We start from the raw sequence: 20,992 nt of genomic DNA, 5'->3' as shown, positions 1-20,992 counted from the left end.
TAGAAACTAATAAGCTTTCAGAAAATCTAATGTCAGACATCAGTCTGTAATTCAGTACATACATTCATTTTTTATTTGAAGCTAATAAGAATATGTATAATCTGTACTTTTATTAAGCATCAATACAATTACTTCTTACTTGAATCCACATTTTTATGCCTTTTTAAAGTTCAGTGAGGAGCAAATTGTTTTCCAAGCCTGATGTATCTTACCAACATTCCTATTGGCAAGGTTCCTGGGTTTTATACAAGAGAAAGATTAGATTCATAAGCTAGAGTTTTTATTCATAAGCTAAGTATTCATAAACTAGGTTTTCACAGTATTATGTTGGCATTTTATATTCATTGTCTAGGTTTAAGTTTATGTAAGAAAAAGATTTGAGTTAAACCATGGTGATTATTTCCAGGCATGCTGTCTTGTTAAACTGTCCAGCCTCATATTGTGTGATTCGCTGAGAAATACCATCAAAAAACATTTTTAAGGAATAATACATCAAGTCTTTCTGTGCTTCTGGTGGATTTTTTATTGGCATAATGTGTGGGGATATTTGTCTTGTGGACAATGGGATCTGCAGAGCTCTTGATGAAAGCACTTAGATGTGAGCACTTAACAGCTGCAGGCTTCAGCCTCCATTTGTTACTGTGTTGTGCTCATCTACCACTCTGTTGGCTCTTACCAGCTGCCTCCCACTTTAGTGGGTATTACCATACCCTGGAGTAGGGATAAAATGGAAGCTAGGGGCTGCCTGCAGATTTTTCAACTGAGTATAAAAGTGGTCCATTCTAGTTGTGCCAAGTTAGGTTTTCTTCAGAATGTTGAGCAGTTTGCCTCTCTGTGTTGTCTCAGATTGTAGTCTAGAAAAAATTGTGAATATTTGACAGGCAATTGATCTGAGTCTTACAGCTGTTTATCACAGCTTTTTTTGCCCAAGTGAATTCCAGGTGGATCTGTACCTTGAAAGCTGGCTTCTGGTATTGATAATACAAAGTTTCTTCAGTTCTTGGTCTTCTAACTTATGGTATTTGGTAAAGGTTAGTAAAACCTACTTTGAGAAGATTGTACCAAGTCATAAATGCTCATTATGACAGTGCTTACTCTTAACTTCTGCCAGACTAAATATATGCTCACTTATAAATAAAAGTTGCAGATTAGGTCAGATGGTCTCCTGCTGACATAATCCACATTCCATAGTAGGGGAAAACAGCCCAAAACAAACAATACAGAAAAAGAAAAACAGGAAAAAAAGTCATTTTCTTACCCACAAGTACAAGAAAGTGCAGTCTTCTAAAATATTGTACTGAAAGTATCAGGCTTTTATAATGAATTTTAATTTGAAAAGTTTGTTTTGAGAAGTTGTTCTTCTGAAAACTTCATTTGAAACTATTGTTTTCACTCACAGTGATTCTCATCTAGAAAAATAAAAAATATAGTCTTCAAAATCTGATGTAATAATTTATAGTCTTAGTAACGGCTACATCAACCTTTTGATCTCTAGAGATGAATTTTGATTTTATATGAATAATGTGTCCCAAGAATGGGAAGTGTTTTTCTCCAACAAAAGAGGATTTAGGAGGTCAAATCCTTTCTGAAGGCAAGTTGGAAGTTCAGGGTTTTTTTCCTGACCAGAGGTTCATAAAAGTGCTTTTGCAGTCCTCAGGTACTTCAGTACAGTGAACCATAGAGCTGTGTAAGCAAGTTGTAAAGCTAAAAAATAATATGCTGTGGCTTTTACTTCTATGATTTTTCTTTAGTCTGCTTTTTCATGGACCTACTTCCAGATAACATTTGCAATCTCCACATAAAATAAGTCATAATTTCTCTACACAATTTATTTAGTATGTTATTTGAAGAATAATATTTACTACAGACAAAAGGGGGAAGTGTAAAACTTGCAGAAAGAATAAGCACATCTAACCCAACTCTTAATAAAATTGTCTGCCATTATAGACATGGTTATCAATAACATTTATTGTCATATACATATGTATGGCTGCTGAAGAGCAGTTAATGTAGTAGCATAGTTACAATTGTAGTTTATAATTCTTTTTTCTTTCTTTCTTTCTGCAGCAGGAACTCCTGAAGACAAAATGCGATTATTTCTCATCTATTACATAAGCTCAGCTCAGGCACCTTCAGAGGTACCTATGTTCTTTACAGCTTCCAACACCAGATTCTACCACAAAGGATTTTCATTTCAGCACTAAGCAGATATTTCTGTGTCTTTGCAAAGGGAAGTATGAAATGCTCAGGAAATTCTAAAACTTTATTAAGACAAAAATAATAAGACAAAATAAATTTTGTCTTATTGCCAGGAAATCTGCTCACAAAGCTTTAGCCACCATTACAAAGAATATGAATGACTGGTAAGAAGGAATATTACATTGTGATATATTTAGATCAGAGTTACTGCAAGACACATCTTTGCATGCTTTCTATTACTCTGCTTCACTACTCAAAGAAGTAGGTAAAGCAAAACAAAAATATTACTCATTTCACTTCATACATTCAAGAATGATTGAGTCAGTTGACTAGCAGGAGAATGAAGGAGAAATGCATCTGCCAATATCTGAGTAATTCAGGAAACAATTTCTTCATATTTCTTTTGAACTTAGGATGATTGATTTCAAGGAAAATTCTTACACTATAGAAACATTATCATCTGATGCAAAAAATGTTTTGGTTAGGCAAATAAAAAGTATTTGTATTAATGTATATTAGCTACTCTTTGTTTATTTTTTACTGTTTTGACATTGTATAGAAACCAACATTCTGTTGGTGCTAGTACAAATATTGTTCCATATCTGAAAGTGCACAGGATTTAATTCCACAAATGCTGTTCATTTTAATGGGATCTGCTCATGGCAAATTTAATTTCAAGTTGCATTTCCATACTTGGTAGGAAATGGGGTTAAGATTCATAATTACTTTTTAAGTTGGGCCAATGCTATAACTTTGCACTACTTACTTAATATTTAGATAAGGATATCTTGTCTTTGTACGTGGAGTTAAGAGTAGCTTCAACCTTTTGTAATTCTCCACTTTATGATTTCAGATTGACTTGGAGCAGTATAAAAAAGCATTGATGGATGCAGGTTGTAATCTTGCTCCTTTGAGCTACATAAAACAATGGAAGTAAGTAAATTCTTTTTTCTTCTGTATGAGGCTAACTGGTTAATATAGAACCTAGCATTGTATTCAGGAATTATGTGTTAGTTCTCTTAAATTGTAAATTATCCTTAAATATTCATTTGGTGTAAGTTTTTACTGTTACTATTCTGGTAATACATGCAAATCTTAATTTAAAACTAAGCTCCAGTAGTGGCAGAACACTATAGAACATGACATGCCCTTAATGATCCAGGATAGAAACAACTTCCTGAATTAATTGAAAAGTTGTGCTAGTTCAGACCTCAAAGGTTTTTTTAGTTCGTACCAGGGAGTCATATTGGATATCAGTTATTGTAGTTTTACATGGTATTTAAATGAAATACTTGTCTTTAACTATAGAATCTAATTCCTATTGTATTTGTAGGCAAGAGGGATGCATATAATAAATAGTTACTTCCTGAAAGAGTTCAAAATGCAGAAGTTTTTTCACTTTCAGATGACTAGAGTGGAACATTCTACAGAAGTATGTGCCTTAGATAAATATTTGATTTCTATCCCTGCTTTCACAGAGCTTTCACTAAGATGGCTTCAGCTCCAACCAGCTATGGAAACGCTACACCTAAACCTTTGGGGTATGCTTTTGATTAATTTTTTGTAAGCCTTTGGGTTCTTTTATCCTATTTTAGTAGTGTTGAAAGTGTGGTTAGCATTCTACAAGGCCCAGAACAAAACATCTCCCTGTTTGTAAAATTTTTAAGTTACAGACAATTACAAGCACTCATCTACCCTTAACAGCATAGTACACGAAGAGGATCTGGGACTAAATTCACAAACTGTCTTAATACAGTGCTCTCTGCACCTGCACATTAAATGAACTCTCACAGGAGAGGAATTCAGCAGCAGGAACTGGATCTGTGACAGCTATCACTTTGAGCCCTAAGTAGTCAGTGGCAGAAGATAAAAACAGCCCTGTATATTCAAAATCATTTCTCTCTTGGGTTTGGAGACTGTCAGGGGTGCAAGGACACTTTGGAATGTCCTGGGCTGGGTATCTGACTTGTTGAAAGGTGTAGTTATTTATTTCAAGATACAAGGAAAAAAATTACTGTGCTGAAGTTACATATATGCAGTAAGGATATAGGAGTAGGATCTTCCCATTCTTCAGAGGATTTCAGTCCTCATTACCAGCTTTACTTTCAGGAATGGCCTGTCAGTGTTGCCCGATTGATAAATGACACAAAACTCGGATAAGTTTTGTGGGTGCTTTATTAAGGGCCCGGGGAACTGGGGGACTCACGTCCCTAAAGTCCGAGCCCCCAAATTCACGTATGGGTGCTTCCCTCTTATACATGCGATTCACAACAAAGTCTCCAAGGAACAGTTTCCCCGTTCCCCTTGCCTAGCCTCCAAGGAACAGTTCCCCGTTCCCCTTGCCTGGTCACAGACCCCTTGTGATACATTCCTTGGTTCACAAACAAGATCATTAATCCTCTGCTTATCTTATTCTAAGAGCATTGTATGCTGCCTCTAGACAGGTTAGCATTCTTACTTTCTTGCACTAGTTTAATTATTTATTAAATCCCTAAGACTACCTGCTAGGTTACACACAAAACTCAACACACTTTTCAACGGCTACAAAACTGCTTTTTAACAAACCAGTTCACACACAACTCACTATAATTAAATATTTTGCTAAATTTCATTTCTTTTCCAACAAGTGTTGTAAGGAATCTTGGCATAGTATGGTTAGAGAGGATTCTGGTGCTGTTTCTCTTGGGAAAATGCTCTTTGGGTTGTTGAACACGCTCAGCCTCTCTGTTAAGCCTGGTCATTGGGTGTAGAATAAACTGTTCAGTGGATTAAATCCATTGCTCCCATTGATAGGTGAGGATCTGTCTGGTAGATTACAAGTGTATTCCCATACATGTGATTGCCATGTGATTTGAAGAATATATTTTATGACAAACTGAATTACTTGGTAATTAGGTCCTATTGATTTCATTGGGAATTGGATGTCAGTATAAAGCTTAAGAATAAAAATTAAAAAGAACTCATACATCATCTTAATTTTGTTTTTTCAGTCTGTTTTCACGTGTTATGAATACAGGATCACAGTTTGTAATGGAAGGAGTGAAGAACTTGGTACTGAAGCAACAAGTAAGTTTAAAAAATAATTAGAAAGTCTATCATGAGTACTGTGAACATTTGCAAAAACAAATTTCAGTACCTTTGTCATATTAATAAAAATTCATTGTGCAGTGAAAAAAGTAAACATAAATCTCTGCTTATGGATAGATCTTGTAACTTCCTTTGTAACTTTGTAACTTCCAGATTTCAAATAAGTAAGGAATGATTCACATTTTCTTTGAAGACCTCTTTGTAGCAATTAAGACTGATTTCAGCATTACAAAAAAAATCAGCCGTGGAATACTCAAAGTAGACTAGCCCTTCATAAACAAAAAATATAACTATCTGTATCTTTACTTAGAATTACATGCATTAAGTTAATCTATTTCAGAGTGATTGAAAGGCTGAAAGTGTTAGTTCTCTGTTTACTTACAATTCAAAGCATTTCTTTTTTCCCATGTGAGTGTCATGTACAGCAACTATAATCTTGTAATGTGCATGAAAATACAAATATGTTTATAATGACGTGACCACCTTCAAATATTCACTTAACTTTGTAAAATATTTCTGAGCATAACTTGCATGAAATATACATCCTCCCAAAGAAAAGAAACAACAACAACAGCACAAATAAAATAAACTGGTTGTATAACTTGTAGCTGGAATGTTGAATTGTGGTTCCCAGAAACCTCCTTCTCTACAGAGGATACATTATTTTCCCAATATGTAATTTCATCAGATGGCAATAAATAAATATTTGTTTATGGTTTAAAATCTTAATTCTGTAGTATTTTCACATCAAGATTTCTGAAAAAAAAGATCATTCGTCATATTATAATTCAGTTGAAGAGTCAGAATTCAAATTAGAAATACAACGTATTAGAACTAAATAAAATGAAATCTAAACTAAAGGTTTATCCTTTTGACCTACTTAATCATATCATTGTCATTGTTTGTTTATTCAGCCTGTTATGCACATAATTTATACATGAAAGGTATCAGCTATCACAGAAAAGTTTAAAATTGGGGTCTCAGGTTGGTAGGGCAGTCAATGAAGCTAATTCTGCTTTCACTATGACTAGAATGATAAGCTGCATTGCAGAGTTACAACTGAGTGGTATATCATGATATATGATTGAGGAAAATTTAAATATGCAGCTTGCCTGTGTGTTATATTTTATAGAGAATTCTTCAGATAACCGTTACTTATAATAATAGAAAACAAGCATAGTCTCCAGGAGACTTCCTCCTCTCCTTGCAGTAAACATTCTGTAATTTCTTTAAATGTGTGGCTTTAAAGAGTTAATATTATTCTGTACAAAATGGCTTGCCTTGTTTTGCCTTCTGAGGGAGCAAAAAGCCAATTTGCTTTGTTTTCAGGATGTGCCTTTCTGGCTTTTAATTTCTTCTCCAGGTATTTTAGGCTAGCAAGATGAGAAGCCTTTCTTCCTCATATTTGTAAGGCTAATGTAGGTCTGTGGTATTTCTGTTAAAGTTAACTTTTTATTTTTCCTTCAGTAATTCAGGGATTCACATCAATTTTCCAGTGTAATATGTAGCTCATCCTTTGGAATGTCCTCTTTTGATACATTCTGTCAACAAGACTCATTTCCAATCTTGTTGCTATGTAAACTCACCCTCAGTTTATTATAACTGAAGTAGTTTAACTCCTTAATATTCCGATCTTTTTTCCAGCTGACATTTCCTGTGTTAAACAAGGAACAGTAATCTTGAATTTCACCTCAGTTTATTCCTTTGCAGGTCATCCAAAAATTTGTTGCCAGGGTTGCTTTTTTTACCCATTTCTTTGACAACATTAGTTCTTTTTTAGAATCACACAATTATCAGCATCAGCTTTAAAATTCTTTCCTTAACTGCAACGTATTTTTTAATAAGAATTCATATTTGATCACATCTGCATGTGTTGGTAATACCTAAATACAGCTGTGTTCCTATCTTCACACTTTTTTTTGCACTTTATGTCTTATCTTTATCCCCCAGCCATATGGACCTCAGATGTTTGCATGTTTTTACAGAAAAGTAATTTAGGTGATAATAAATAAGCTTAACCTTAACAAAGCATAAGAGGAAACTGTTTAAAATAGTATTTCAGATGCTCTGTAAACTCTTCCATAAGTAATGATGTGCCTGGGAGTAGTTCTTAGTAAGCTTTTCAGCATTCCATCAGTTTCACATTATGTTTTACAGAATCTGCCAGTCACACGTATTTTGGACAACCTTATGGAGATGAAGTCAAACCCTGTGAGTACAATTGCCTTCATACAGAGAGAGGTGGAGCAAATGAAATCTTGAGGCTGTGATATGTCATATGCTAAGGCTAATTTTTTTCATGGTAGAAAAATCCAATCATGCTGTATGTCAAGAATAGCACCATTTTCATAACTATTTAGTAAGACCTCTTTCATTTTAGTAGTCTAAACAATGGCAATTTACCGTGTCTTATTGGAACTAATATTTTTTAGATTTTTCCTATTCTGAGCTTCTATTACACTTGTGTTGTACTAAGCTTCTGTTGCTCCTAAATTTCTACATTAAGCGTAGACTAAAATTTTCTTTGCATCAAAGTGTTTGTTTGTTAAAAGAGCACAATTTCAGAAGTGAAATATTTAGAGAGAGTTGTATTAGGGAAAATTACATCTCCCACATCTTTAAACTTTGCTATGTAGAGGAAAATATTTTACTACTGATTCAGTCATTCTTCTTACAAGCAGAGGTCATTTTTGTCAGAAAATTCCTCTTCTTGCCTTGTTTCTGTGAAAATTTACTCAGATATTTTAAATTTAAATGTTAAAAATCTTTTAATTGCTTGTGTGTTAGCTACGCAGTCAAGGCATTTGCTAGAACTTACAACTAAAAGTAGGCCTGGTTAGTAGATTCAAAACATTCTTCTTAGTCCACTTTCACCTGCATGTATTAACTGTATGTACAGAGAGAAAAATAATGGTAAAATATGAAAATTATCAACGTGCAAGTAATCCTTTCTTTTCTTAAACTGTACTTCATAGATGATATATGTTGTGATTCTTAGCTAATCTAAGATAATTTGCTTTCTCTTAACAAAGAAAGGAACTGACACTGTTTCCAGAGTTAGTGGATTGTTGTTCCTGTTTGAAAGACTTGGAAAGGATGTACAGGGCTAACTTCATTTAGTCAACCAGCAGAGGTCACCCAGAACACTTACCATAGAAAGCTGAAATTAAAACTATAGAGAACTTACAAGAAGGTGAAAAATTAAACCAATTTTTCTTTTAATAAACACTAGCTTCTTTAGGCTACAAGTTTAGGAGTTGATTGAGAAAAGTTTACAAGTCATATGAGGTTTCTTTTCTGACTTGATTTTTTCACATTTACTTAGTAGAAAACAGCTACCAGCACTTTGATAATTTAGATCTTCTCATTTAAAAAATCAGCATTTGGGCCAATCTGTCAGTCAGCAGCTTCCTGCTCCACTGCCATGGCAGAGACTGATACTCATGGCACAAAACAGGGAGTCCCACTTTTCCAGTCATAGGAGACCAGGCAATCCCTAAAGGCTGATTCTCCTAACCTGCAGGAAAACTGACAGCGAGTTTGGAGTAAGTTTCAGCTCAAGGAAGCAAGCCAGAGAGTCATTGTGGAATGTGTTTAGACTTGCTGTACTATCAACAGAAGTGAAATTGTATCTGGAAAAGGTCAATGTGTGGAAATACACCATTGTGGCTTCTGTTCATCTTCTGATGTGTGGGATCATTTTCTATTTCCCAGAATAGAAAAGTATTGCACTGCAGGCAAAACACAAAGGGAAAGGAAAAAAGTTCAAGATTTTATTTTTTTACAACACAGAAAAAAGTCTCCTTTATAATTGAAGAAATCGTATTAACCACAGTAATCCGTGTATGAAATGTACATACTGATAAAAGGTGTAATGCAAAATTAGAGCAGATTATTGAGAAGTAAAGTAATTATATACAATGAATGTAAATAATTTATTTTCTAGATATTAACTGCAACAATAAAGGAAATATATGAAATGTGCATACAAGTTGTACCACAAACATTCAGTATATATTATTGTCAGTTGAAATCTTCATCCTATTTAGAATGATATCCTGTGCAAAACTCTGTGGGGTTGTCTGTAAATCACTTTGTGTGTTGCTTGTCTCTGCTGTTTCTTTTGTCTCTCTGGCAAGGACAAATAAGCCCGTGCCACCCATGCTTTTCAAGTTTTTCAGAAGCAAGAACAGCTAGAACAGATTTTATGGGCCATAAGATCTAAGTTACTATCTTGTAACTTTTTAAATTTTTCTAGATTGTTTAACTATAGCTGCACCTTTTCTTGAAAAACATATTCAGAAACATTCCTTGATGACCTTAAAAGTAATCAGTTACTTGTGAGTATTTTAAATAATAATATTTATTGTTAGAAGCACACTTTTAGGCCATGTCTTTTAAGGTCCTATTTTAATAAAGGAATATTGTGTTCGTAAAACTAAAACATAGTTGCTTTAAATAGAGGTTGATTAAAACATTGAATCTTCATTAACAAACAAAAGTATACACAACTTTTAATTCATATCTGTGAAATTTACCATGATTTACTATAGAGTTATGGACATCTTTCTAAGGATCTTCTGGGAAATTATTTGATTATTGAGTGGGGAAAATATTTGAAAAGTGAACCTTTACAAAGTGGTTAAGTCTCTGTCAATACAGTGTGTACATTTGTATTGACTTAAGTAGATAGATCTTATTTGTGATATATATTAATGAAACTGTATTTTGGTTAATACTGTCCCTTTCAGCAGATATGCTACCTTTCAGACTTAGGATATACCTTTCATGCATTACAAAGAAAAATTCTAATCCAAATTGGTCCTGTTAGATTCTGCAGAAAAAAAATGCAGACTGCAAGTCAAAGACATTTCCATGGATCTTTTTCCATTTTATTTGAAATATTGAAAACTAAGTTTATACATTCAGAAGTGTTTATTTTCTTCTGGAATTGCTTAGGGAAGTCACAAATTCAGTTGTATGTAAGGAAAGTGCTATACACTTGTTTTTCTTGGCAGACTTGCTATATGTTAAAGAAAATAAAATCGACTACGCTTTCTTTTCCCTGAACCCTCAGCACTGATTTCAGCAGGAACAGTGTATTTAAACAGCAACAGTGGAAAATCCCTAGGTTATCACATTTCTATTGCTTTACCACTCTCTGTGTGTCTATTTACACAAGCCCACAGTGAAAAAACACAGCAGTAAAACATTCAGGAGTAAATGTTTGTAATATGTTTATTAACTCTGATTTTTAGTTTTGTCATTAATCTGTAATTCCCTCTAATAAGCAGAGAAAGATAAACTCTTTATCCCAGGTAAAAGTTTCTCAAATAGCTCTCAGTTTTAGTCTATCAATATCTGTCCATTCCCAGCTCTCTTTACCACTGAGTCACTATACCACCTTTAGGTATGAAGCTGCAAAATCATGAATGCTGGCAGACTCCAGCAGTTGAAATTCCCAGTGGACCATATAAAAGCATTTTACAGAGATTCAGTGGGAAATTAGATCTAAATTATTTTCTTTTTAAAAGCCAAGCTGCAGGATTATTTTATATAATTATATAAAAGTTTGTAATATCAAATAGATTTATTTTGTGTGTGTGTGTAACCACCGCATGTATATTAAATACTTTTTCATATTAGAGGTAGTTATGCTATGTGAGTTCTAGTAAATTCCCCAGATAATTTGTCTACTACTCAAGAAGTATTTTTTCTGCTCTACAGAATCAGCAGAATTCAGAGGTTTTTGCATGTAAGCCCACAGATAAACTGTAGTTCTGCATGCAGTTTATCAACAAACTAAACTTAACAGTACCTGGATGAAAATGTAGTATAGAAACAGGAGAAAGCCAAGAAGTTGTCAGAAGGAGTTACTAAGAAGTCCTGTTTTTCATCCATAATAATTGGCAAAAATCCTACTTGTTGCCAATAAAAATATTGGAAATGCCTCAGTGTTCTGTGTGAAGAAAATTTTTTTCTGTAGTTTAGAGTCAAACTTTTCAAATTTTGTGGAACTCATTTCTTCTTCAAGAGCTTAATTTTGGTTTAATAGTAGTCATAAATCATGACATGAGAAGGATAAGTTACATACCAGTAGCAGATTTTGATCTGTCTTGTCCTTAGCACTCATTGCCACAGAAGTGTTTTGTTTTATAATGTTAAATCAATAGCAGATCTCCGTAACCTGGAAAATGTTCGTGTTTGTTACTAACCATCAGTGTTCCTCTAAAGCTGGTAACAATTTTTCTTTCTGCATGCTGTCTTTCTGTTGGGATTCATTATGCAACCAGTGTATTTTTTGGAAAGTGTGTGATAGTCAATTTTAGATGAACCAGAAATAAAAAGCTCAATAGCACCCTTCATAGCTTCTCACTATTGTTTATTCTGTACTCGTTCAGTTATATACAAACTTTTTAAATACTAGTAGACACCACAATTAATGTTGAATGATGTGATGGGAAATGATACTGGTTTGAACAATGTTTAATGTCATAGATACAAGCAAAAATTCATTAGCCAAAATTCCAATCTTTTGAGATAAAAACATACTTTTTAATAGGAGACAGATGACTACCGGTACTTTGACCCCAAGATGCTACGAGGCAGTGACAGGTGAGTTTTGCTCCTTTCCTTTTACTCCATGAAAAGACTAACTTAAGAAATCTGTTTTATTTTGCTTGCTGACTACAAGTAATTATTTTGATCATTAATTCTAAGTCAAGACAGTTGGTCTTGAAGGAATTTACAAGTGGGAACTTGGATCGATCAGATAAATTTTTATAACACTGCAAAAAAAAATCTGAAAAATAAGTGCTAACATGTACATTAGTCACAGGAATGTGCATTAATATTTAGCAATAATAAGTGTTGGGGTTCTTCACAGTTGTACTGCTTGGTTTCTTAGAAACTTTGTGAGTTTTCACTGTTAAATAGTCATTGCATAGTGCACCAAAATTTCCTTGTCACTTTTTAAACAGTTACAATTCTGATTTTAATACAACCCTTCTTTAGTAATTTGTTACTAAGTTCGAAAAAAAAATTAAATTTGACTGCATTTATTTTTGTTTAGGTAGGTGCACATTTTATGTTCATGTGTATAGGAAGGGAGGCTTGGATATAGTTTATTTTGCCAGTAAAAGAGAGGAAGAGGAGTTACATCAGAAGTTTATAAATCTTAACTTTTGCTTTGTATCTTTAACTAATAATTGTCTCATAGTCTCACCTAATCTAATATCCTGGCAACAGAGAAGATACCTAATTTTGATATTCTTTCTAAGAATAGCTGTCATTGAACCTGTGGGAAAACAATAATGTCATTTGGTTGCACCACTTTATTACAGGATCAGTGTGGATAAAGTAGATTCCGGCTTGGTTTTAGTTATTTGCATGAAAATTCTGTCTCTACTTTGTTCTTGAAACATGAAAAGTAAAAGGACATAAATGTCAAATTATTTTTATGTTTTATGGAAAAGTATTACAGATTATAAGATTTCAAAGATAAGCAAATTTTGAAATTATCAAAGATAAAAGCACTGTTGTATTATGTTTCATTTTGATTTCAGCTGTCACTTATTAGTGATGCTTTTATAGCGCTTTTGGTGGATTTTGTGCAAAAGTGCAAAGATTTGTTTTACTCAAGCCGAAGGGTTTTTTCCATTTTCTGCCCTCTGTATAGTTCTTACATTGCTTTAAACAATGTAGAAATATTCATTTACAGCAGTTCATAAATGTGGCATTCTGCGTATCTACAATAGTCGTCATAGGGAATAGCTTTTAATTTCTGGTTTGGGATTTGTACATAAACTCAAGTTATGTTCCTTAAATCATACTTGGGCATGATAGCAGAACTCAGGCAGTAGTTTGCCTAATTCTCCCTTCAAATATTTTGTAGACAATAAAAACATATGTTAGTTTTCTTGACAGAATTGTGATATAAAATAATATAATTAATGGATTTAATTTAAAAGTTACTGATTTTATTTTCTAATCTCTCATTTTAAGAAATATTGACATTTCTACTTACTTTCTGTTCTAAATAGAGTAATAACTGCATTGCTGTTATTCAGTCCTAGGAAAACAGTGTCTTTCAGTCCTGTGTAAAGCCTACCTCAAGTATAAACAGGCTTTGTCCTCTGAAAGGATGACACAAGATGTATGTGGATTTGTTGTATCATACTCAAAAAATGAGAGAATTGGGGTAACAGTTCTACTTATGGGAAGTCTGTAGTATTCCTGACAGACAAGGCAACACATTAGAGACAGCCATTCCATTTTAAAACCTATTTTTCTGATACACTGGAATCTGTGTTGACTCATTTGTTCTTGGTCACTCAGAGAAAATGTCTTGAAATAAAGGAAAAGGTAACTTGAAGGGGAATGTGCAGTGGTTTTAAGCTATGTTAGAACATAAGATGTATTTGACTTCCTGGGGCTGCAGGCCAGTACAGGGCAGGAGGGCAGTGGTGGTGTGTGAGCAAAGGGCAGGAGAGCAGACTGACCCTTCACAGCTTTTTCTTCACTTTCCCCTTCCCATGAAGCTCCAAGGTGATGCAGGAAAAGAGGTTTCTCCCTCTCCACCTGCTACCTGTCCTTGTATTCAAGTGGAGGAGTCTGTACCACCCAAACTTGTAATTTCCCTCTTCCTCCCTTTATCATTCTGATCCCGCATAGCTGGTTTTGAGATTTGGAAGCATCAGTAAGTGTATGCAGGCACTGCAAACTGACTGCCTTACCTAGCTAAGGTTCCAGGAGGTAGGAATTCTAGGTGCCTTGAGTTGTACTAATGCTGATCACCTTTTAACTCATTTTATTTGCTCCTAGCTAACAGCACTGTAGTTAGAGCTTTTAAACCATGGAAGAATTGTTGTCATAAAGTTTGTTATTCAAACAGCAACATTAGAAATGATGAAGTAAAATTCCTATTTTCTCATGTATTCAGTTCTGTAGAATGAATGATTTTCCATAACAAATGGAAAGGCAGTTATTGTTCTATCTTACATTTTTGTCTAATAGTATATAGTAGTCCATTCATATGATGGGTACATGATGCTTATTGTGCATATTTCTATTAATGTGTAATGAAATCTGTGCTGTATTTTTTATAGTTCAGTTCCAAGAAATAAAAATCCATTCCAGGAGGTAAGTCACGTAGAAATTATTTTTCAATGTTCATGTGTTAAAAATAAATAAATCCTGAAGTGCAGTCATTTTTGATTAAGAAAATGAGAGGTGTTATTTGCAAAAAAGCACTTAGACTAATTATATCTAGTATTAATTATAATTAGCTGTTATTCTGAAGCTTTTCATCTTCATAGGACTATGTAAGTATTAACTAATACTGGAGAAAAAAAAGTAGAAAATTTTCCAGAAGGTACTAATATCATAATTGAGTGAGCAATTTAAATCCCCCATTTTTAGACCAGATTTTCAGAATGCTCTCTAGATTTCATCCTTTGTCCAGCCTTAAACAACAGCATTGATGTAAATGAATATATTAAGGAGTCTCTGCAGTTAAAGGAAAAAATACAAAATAATGAATATTACCATTTCATACAAATGCCTGTAACTTTCTGTATTTTTCTGTGTAAATATTTACAAATAGAAAAAGTCTTACCTGATTACTACAAAGTTTCATAAGCAAAGTATTTACCTTGGCAATATACGAATGTTTCCTATTTCTCATGAAATATCCTAATTATCCTCAGGAACAAAAGAAACACTATCCTAGATATATCGATAGATAGATAGATAGATAGATAGATAGATAGATAGATAGATAGATAGATAGATAGATAGATAGATAGATGGCTACAGATGGTCATACCAAAAATGTCAGTAATGAGATAAAGTGTATAAAATTCATATACTATGATGAAACAATTTTGGATAATGAATGCTAAAAATAATAATACAACCATTAAGTCTCCTTTTTCTAGACATGAATTCTCCTTTAAACACTGCCCAGAAAATACTGACGGCTTTTACCTGTAATACTAGAAATTATTACCGGTAGTAGGTGGGAAGGGAAAAAATTATAAAAAAGTGTATTTCTTTATGATAGATGTACTTTATTTATGGCCCAGATAAACATCCATGAAGACTTTAACACTTCCTCTGGTCATTGGAGACATCTCTGGACAAAAAAAGGAACATGTTGAAACTGTATATATATGAGTATGTCTTAATAGAAGAGAGTGACATGTTAAAAGCTCTCAGCTTGCTATTCTGCATCCTACCAAAACTTCAGATATCTCCTTTAAGATAGGAAGCAGTGGTTCTGTATCCAGTTTCCTATAAGACCACAGTGTGATTGTGATGATTTTTGTTGTAGGTTTAATTATCTGGTATATCACTACTGAAATTTCAAGAATTTGAATGCATACTCTAATAATATGTCTGTTGCCTTTTAGGCCATAGTGTTTGTAGTTGGAGGAGGCAACTATATTGAATATCAAAATCTTATTGACTACATAAAGGTATGTGTACTTCTGTCAGTTGTAGTCCTTAACTTACTGATAGAAACCAGATAGAGCATGTTTTCTGTAATATTTAGTATTTAGAAGACAAAGTCTATGAATTTAGCCTTAACATCCTTATTCTATACAGAGTCTGGGAAAAAAGGAATGTAAGAAATCAGTAGAAATTGTGGGTTACTAATTTAGACCAACAAAGACTTACTGTTTCTGAGATTTTGCTCATGTTGCCCTTTGGAGTTGAGTAAATAAACTGCATTCTCTTTTATTTTGTGTTCATACACACCAACGTGGTTGAAAACTGTCAGCAAATGTAGCAAACTGAATTAACCTGTTTCAGAGTTGTGTTAGTAGTTTTCACGTGCTGGTGTTAAATAAAGCAGCTGTAGCATATCATAACCTTGAAAGTAAGGAACTGCTGAGAATTCTCTAGTTTTCATAAATCTTGCAAAAGAGATACCCTAGTGCTTTTTTGTATGCAGTTTTGCAATATGGAGTCAGTTTAAGCTTAGACCTGCAGATAACACCGTTTTATTGTATGACAATCTTAGTTGTGCATGAAGTATGTTGTTTCAGAAACCAACATAATGCAAATACTATGCTATCTGTTAAAGCAAATATCAGATTGGCACCAATATCTAAGCATTTATTACTTACCCACAGTTAGAAGTTTTCCCTACTGAGTTAGTAGAAGCTCATTCTTGTTAAACTGCATCATTTAATTCTGTGTAGAAATCATAAAAGGTGTCATATGCTCAAGTAAGAAAATACATAATCAACTATGTAATGCTGGTGTAACAAATTTAATTTCTCTGGTTCCAACTGGCCAGACTAGCAGAACACATGTATACCAAAAATCAGTGGATGGAGAAAAATAACTAAATCATTGCAGTTCCTGGGAGGCAGGAGTCGTATTCAAGCTCTTTCCAGGAATTTAAAAAAATGCCCAAGTAACCTTAGTAAAATTCTGAAGAAGGTAATAAATTATTTCATAGCAGCAGCACACCATTCTTTCTTCCTGATCTTAACCTTGTTGTGGTACAGTTGTCCTGCCCTCTGGTAGCCTGGATTAAGGCTTTTCACACATAAGAGTAGATATGGAGCATTAGTCATTGAAAACCAGTTATTCTACAAAGCACATGAGAGTTTGATGTCCAGGTAAATTTTGAAGAATGCAATGTCAGAATGTGTGTGCTGAGTTTCTCCCTCTGACAGGCAGCCATTTTGAAACAGAGCTGGTCTGGATAGAGGAAAGGATAGGAAGAGAAATGTAAATTAAAGAAATCATTTAGATTTGGCTTAGCACTCATCACTGTCCTCAATAACAAATTCAGTGAAGCATCTGCCTGTGGTAGGGTGTATTGGCAAACGTTTAGCTTGCTCCTTAGTCTACCCAAAGCCTCTTTAGCTACTATATCAATCCAAAAGATGCCCAAGAGGATGACTATGTGTTACTTCCTATTAAAAAAAATCTTCTGAATCCCCTAGAGGTAGTTCACTTGCCTGATTGTAACTGCATGCTAACAGAGCTGAGGTTTGCTCTGTGTGTGTCTATACAGGGTACTGGTGTGATGACAGATTAAACACTCAGCACTTCATACAAAGTGTCAGGAAGCTGAAGTTTGACAGGAATAAGAGGGCAAACAGGAGGTCATTTGTCAAACAGAAGAAACTGAAAACTATGGAAATTATAATGTAAGATCTTATGGAGAGTTGGAAGTTGAAAATACTTTCTTCTTATGGAGGCTGTGAACAGAGGTTTTTCATCATGGTTGTCGCAGTTGTGACTGCAATGTCACAGCTGAAGTTTGCTGTATGTTCCTCCACTCAGACTGTGTACTTGAGCAGTGGGAGATGACCTCCCAAGGTGGAACTCCCTCACCTTTATTCCACTTAGCCCTTTGCTCTTGAAAAAACAAGGAAGGTTAATGAAAACCTTTATTCTCCCTCCCACCACCTGGAAACCTGTGTGCCTCTCCCAGGTGACACTTACAGTCTTATCCAACAAAATTTGCTTTTCCATGTGGTAGACTTTCATCATCTGTTGTTTCCACAGATGTAGCTTATTAATTATTCTCAAATTCAATGAGTCTTCCTCCAGAATAAAAAAGAGAAAAATCAACAACTCCGTTCTTGCAAGCAGATACCACAGAGATTTTATTCATGGCTTTATTTTTCTAAGCACTATCTGTTTTGCCAGTTTGCTCCTGAAAGCACAGAGAAAGTATTTGAAAACTTTCTGAAACAGGAAGCAATGTTCATTCAGCTTTGACATTCCGGGATTTTTTTGTAGAAGAATTAAGAGAAACCTTCAAATCTAATTATTTGTAGTTCTGTGCTATGAATAGACTATCTCACTATGTCAAAAAGCAAATATTTATTCCGTCATTGAGGTAGATTGTGCCTTAAAATAAATGTATTGTCCAAGTTCAATTCAACATGCTGAAAATGTGTCATCAAAATTGCAAGGCATAGGGAGCCTCCAAGAGGAGGCTAGCATACTGTTGTGTGCAAAAGAATTTAGTAGATCCTGTAATTTCCCTTTGTAGATGCTTTAAAAACTACTGCTTGTTAATCCTCTACTACACTGTTAAACAATTGATTTCCTATGGACTTTTCTCTTTTAGGGTAAACAAGGCAAACATGTCCTGTATGGCTGCAGTGAACTTTTTAATGCCACACAGTTTATAAAACAGGTAGATAACTTTGATAACCTCTATAATATTTATTACTCTTTATCTGTAAGTTGATTTATGTAACTCTGCATCTCCATGGATTTTTACCAAAAAAAACCTCAAATTAATCTGTGAAAGATTAATGCATGTTACCTGCAAAAAAAAAAAAAATTTTATTTTTATTTGCTTGAAGTGGGGTTTTGATGTCATTTTTTTAAAGTAGCTGTTGAAGGCCTGTTATCAATGTGAGTTCACACAGGTAATGGAGGTAAACAAGTTCATAATAATTGTCTTAATCCTATGGAAAAAAATTGAGCCAGTTCTTGGAACTTTCACAAACAGTATCTCTTTCTAGGGTTTTCTTGCAGCTTTTTCAAGTTACAAGATGTTTACACTTTTGTCCTGGTTTATAAACATCTACAGATATATAGATATAAAAGTAGTGGCAGTAGTGGCCTGCTGGGAGCTTGATGTCCATACCTGTACTAAACTCTGCTGTTAAAAACATCATTACTTCTCTATAGAACTCCAATATGAATACAAAATAAAAATTATTCATGGTGGTCAGCAAATAGCAGCCCTTCAGTAGCTGTCACCTCCCATGGTTTGATGTCCTACTAAAATGAGAATAAGTTGTTATTCAAAGCTGCAATTTAAAGAACTACATTTATTCTTGTTGCACTTGAAGGAGACAAATAGTACTTGATGACTTTTACCTCCTCATTCAGCTTAATTAACATTTTTTTGTCTTGACTGTGTACACTGTACCTTTGCTTCATGAGATATATTCATAAAAATTTGAAGCTCAGGTCTTCTCCTCTGAGGTTATGAATTAAATAGTCTATCACCAGAAGACATTTGGTTCTCAGAGACAAACAAAGCATATGTGACAGAAATATTTGCTGCATGAACTGCATGTTTGTTTGACTGAAAGAATAAGATTAGCAATCTAATGACTTTTTTCTCTTCATGTTTAGCTGTCCCAACTTGGCCAGAAATAAAACTGAAACACCATTACCTGGATGGAAATGTGACAACAGAGAATTGTTACAACATTCAGATATCTTCATATCTTTATTTTTGTCATTATATTAAAACTTTAACCCATTTCATTAATATGATAACTTTAAAAAAATCTGTAATTAATACGGTGTATATCAGCATTTCAGAAATAAAACTTAAAACCTACTGTGTTTTTGGTGGAGGTCAGTTTCACTATTATTGCATTTTTATTGCAGTACTAGCTATGGTATATGACAGAACTGGCTGAAAAGTATGGCATTTTCAAGTTCTTATATGTAAGTTTCTGATACAGTAAGCAGGGCAACAGCTCTAAGAAAAGGTCAAGTCTGTCTTTAGGAGTTATGTTCTTCTTGAAAGCCAGAATATCTGTATTTAACAAAATTCAAAAGAGCAGAACTGCCTTTCAGGACCACAGACAAAGAGCTTTAGTGTAAGAGAACTACTTCTAGTTCTTACCCTTTTATTTTAGCAAAGTCATTTGATATGTGCAGTCTTTGCATTGTGGTCGAAAGATGTACTGGAAGATACCTTCAGTACAAGTTTCTAGTACAGAAATTTTACTTTTCTTTTAAAGTTAAGAGAAAATTGATTGCCAACACAGTCAGTTTCAAACTAAAACTGAAATCTTTAATTTTCTTCTGCACTTTTTGTTGTAACTGCTTTGACTGTTATGTTTGGGAGGAACCCAAGTCATACTCACAAAACAGCTCTTAACTTGTATCAGCACATATTTAAAATACCGTTTTTAACAATTCCATTAAGTAGGGGCAGTTTAGTAGTTTAAAGAAACTGGTAATGATAATTTTGGAGAATTATCATTACTTATCAAAGAACATAACAAATTCTTTTTATGGGTGGAGGTCTCTGTCTTTAGAAACCTCCTCTCTGGAAACAGTTACTGTGAAGCAATAATATGACTTCAAAACAAGGCCTAACACACTCAAAATGTGAAAACATTTCTTGTGGGTTTATTAGCCAACTGTGAGAATTACTGGCTTACTGTAAATTTTTCAGTAGTGCTTTTTGCACTGTTTTTCAATGTTGAATGTTAGTTTTGCACTAAACACCATGCCCTTTCCCCAACTTGATTGCTTTTCAGAACATCTGTACAAGAAATGCAGTTGATCTATTCCTTAAAAGTATCACAAGAATAATATGCTTAATCTAGACCATGTTATCAAAAAGTAATAATGTTATTTAATTATCTAAGTGTTGTTTGTAATCTAAGCCACAATACTGCTATAAATTTCTAATTTTTCTGAGTCAATAAATATATTTACTATGGTGTTCATTGTAGTTGTTGCATGTGAACACTGTCCCAGATTTCAATAAGCAAGGACTCACTATCAAATGCAGTTTGTTATTCTAATTCCATATATATATATACACATATATGTGCTATTTTTGTTAGCAAAAACAAGGCCAAAGCATGTCAGGAAAAGAAAATTACATTTAAAGTGTTTATCACTTCTTGTGGGAGTTTGTTCCAGGCGCTTGAAATGATCCCTCCTCAACTGTGCTTCCTGTGCAGAG

At 33.9% G+C, this 20,992-nt stretch overlaps 1 protein-coding gene across 1 annotated transcript in view; it reads left to right on the top strand.

The window, feature by feature from the left end:
* Nucleotides 1-19,624, top strand: part of SCFD1 (sec1 family domain containing 1) — a 50,060-nt gene extending 30,436 nt beyond the window's left edge. The window contains exons 16-25 of the mRNA XM_063160444.1: nt 2,068-2,138; nt 3,053-3,132; nt 3,678-3,740; nt 5,190-5,265; nt 7,444-7,497; nt 11,849-11,901; nt 14,394-14,427; nt 15,699-15,764; nt 18,389-18,457; nt 19,414-19,624. Coding sequence (XP_063016514.1) covers nt 2,068-2,138; nt 3,053-3,132; nt 3,678-3,740; nt 5,190-5,265; nt 7,444-7,497; nt 11,849-11,901; nt 14,394-14,427; nt 15,699-15,764; nt 18,389-18,457; nt 19,414-19,437 — 590 coding nt within the window. The 3' untranslated portion in view covers nt 19,438-19,624. The remainder of the gene's footprint in view (nt 1-2,067; nt 2,139-3,052; nt 3,133-3,677; nt 3,741-5,189; nt 5,266-7,443; nt 7,498-11,848; nt 11,902-14,393; nt 14,428-15,698; nt 15,765-18,388; nt 18,458-19,413) is intronic.
* Nucleotides 19,625-20,992: the final 1,368 nt, after the last annotated feature.

The sequence above is a fragment of the Melospiza melodia genome, chromosome 6 (genome assembly GCF_035770615.1).
Source record: "Melospiza melodia melodia isolate bMelMel2 chromosome 6, bMelMel2.pri, whole genome shotgun sequence".
Lineage (NCBI taxonomy): Eukaryota > Metazoa > Chordata > Aves > Passeriformes > Passerellidae > Melospiza > Melospiza melodia.
The sequence above is the reverse complement of the archived record's forward strand: the minus strand, read 5'-3'. Positions and strand labels throughout refer to the sequence as shown.